The 1,769-nt window shown below is 61.4% G+C and overlaps 1 protein-coding gene across 1 annotated transcript in view; it reads right to left on the bottom strand.

Annotated features, from left to right (window-relative positions):
• Window positions 1-1,769, bottom strand: part of AGRN (agrin) — a gene marked incomplete at its 5' end in the record, with an annotated part of 40,516 nt that overhangs the window by 20,762 nt on the left and 17,985 nt on the right. Inside the window, 3 exons of the mRNA XM_010135633.1 lie at window positions 325-449; window positions 950-1,093; window positions 1,630-1,764. Of these exons, the coding sequence (XP_010133935.1) occupies window positions 325-449; window positions 950-1,093; window positions 1,630-1,764 (404 nt within the window). The remainder of the gene's footprint in view (window positions 1-324; window positions 450-949; window positions 1,094-1,629; window positions 1,765-1,769) is intronic.

The raw sequence follows: 1,769 nt of genomic DNA on the forward strand, positions 1-1,769 counted from the left end.
GCCGCCCCCTTGTCCCTCCCCAAAGCCCCAAGCAAAACAAACCAGTCTCTAAAGGCTGGAAGCAGCGGCTTTGCAGGGGTCTCTCTGAGGCAACGCGGGAGCAGAGGGCAGGCTGTGGAAGCCCAGGAGCAGAGCAGCTCACGGGGGCGCCAGATGGGGCACAGAGCATCCAGCTCTGCCAGGAGACAGCTACGACTCGTGTGTCACCCCTCCCCACACACCGAACACCCAGCTCTCCTGTCTGCTTCTTGTTGGGGGGCAAGAGACATCAGACTCCCGCACTGCCTGCACCAGCCCGACCCCCCGGCTGCCTCTCCCGCAAACCTTGGTCATGTTGGCCTCCGAGCAGAGAGGGGACGGGCACTCGCAGTGAGCAAAGCCATTGACTTCCACGCACGAGGCCCCAAACTCGCAGCTCATTTCCTCGCAGGATTTTGGGGCTGATGGGTCTGGGGTAGGCAGAGAGGGGGGAAGAGGGTGGTCATGGTGGCCTCCGAGCAGAGAGGGGACGGGCACTCGCAGTGAGCAAAGCCATTGACTTCCACGCACGAGGCCCCAAACTCGCAGCTCATTTCCTCGCAGGATTTTGGGGCTGATGGGTCTGGGGTAGGCAGAGAGGGGGGAAGAGGTGACCAACGAAGCACATACCAGTCATACAGAAACAGGCTACGCTACGGCTGCCGGCGGGTCTTAGCTCTCCCAGGGCAGTTCAGACCAGCGCACAAGACAGACTTTGGCCAAACAGAAGCAGTCCCTCGTGCTGTGCACAAGAGCACAGTCACCAGGAACCCAGCCCGGGGCGGAGGCCAGCCCCCACTCCCCCAAAGCACAAGCACGCAGGGTGGGAGTGATGCTTTGCTTTCACAGGCCTGGGTGCTGCCCTGCAGCATCACCCCAGCACCCACCTCTCGGTGCCCCACACGACCCCTCTGGTAGGTGGCTCCCTCACCTTTCTCACAGCCAGTCATGCCCAGCTTGCTGCCATTGGGGCACTGGTTGCATTTCATGCCAGTGATACCGGTCTTGCAGGAGCACAGTCCAGTCATCTGCTCACAGTCATCACGCACTGAACCCACTGGGTCGCAGTTACAGGCTGGGCAAGAAGGGAAAAAAGACACTGTTTTGGTGGTGGATTTGCGACAGCAGAATCACTCAGATCCCTCAGCAGTCCAAGAGGAGTGAGGAGCAGGGTCCAGGGGAGGACCGTGCTGCTGACTGCTACCAGCTGCAGGAACCTGCCTCCACCTGCCACCATCCGACCACTGTCTAAGGCTTGTGATCCCACATCCGCTCCACAGACACCAGGGCTCCTTCTCGCTGAGCTCGAGCAGCCCTGCAGGACACCTGGCCAGGGAGCAGACCCATGGAAGGAGACACCATTTTCTAGCCAAGCTGCACCATGGGGAAGCAACAGCTCCTGCACAACGTTTCCAGCCACCCTGTCTCTTTTGCACAGAGCAAGACATCAGGCTCTACAAAAACAGCCGCTGGAGGTCACACACAAGAAGACTAACCCCAAGGCTCATTGTTTTAAGCAGCACGATGCCTTGAGCCCCACCGAGCAGGGAGCAGCTCCAGCAGAGAGCTGCAGGGGATGGGGCGTGACGGCCCAGCCCTGCCCGCACTCACGTGTGCAGCCGCTCTTGCTGTCAGTGACGATGCCACGGAAATTCCAGAAGCCGGGCTCGCAGCGGTCGCACTTGAGGCCCCCCACGCCCGGCTTGCAGGAGCACTGCCCCGTGGCGGGGGCGCAGGGTCCGCCCTCGGAG

The sequence above is a fragment of the Buceros rhinoceros genome, unplaced genomic scaffold (assembly GCF_000710305.1).
Source record: "Buceros rhinoceros silvestris isolate BGI_N320 unplaced genomic scaffold, ASM71030v1 scaffold27934, whole genome shotgun sequence".
Classification (NCBI taxonomy): domain Eukaryota; kingdom Metazoa; phylum Chordata; class Aves; order Bucerotiformes; family Bucerotidae; genus Buceros; species Buceros rhinoceros.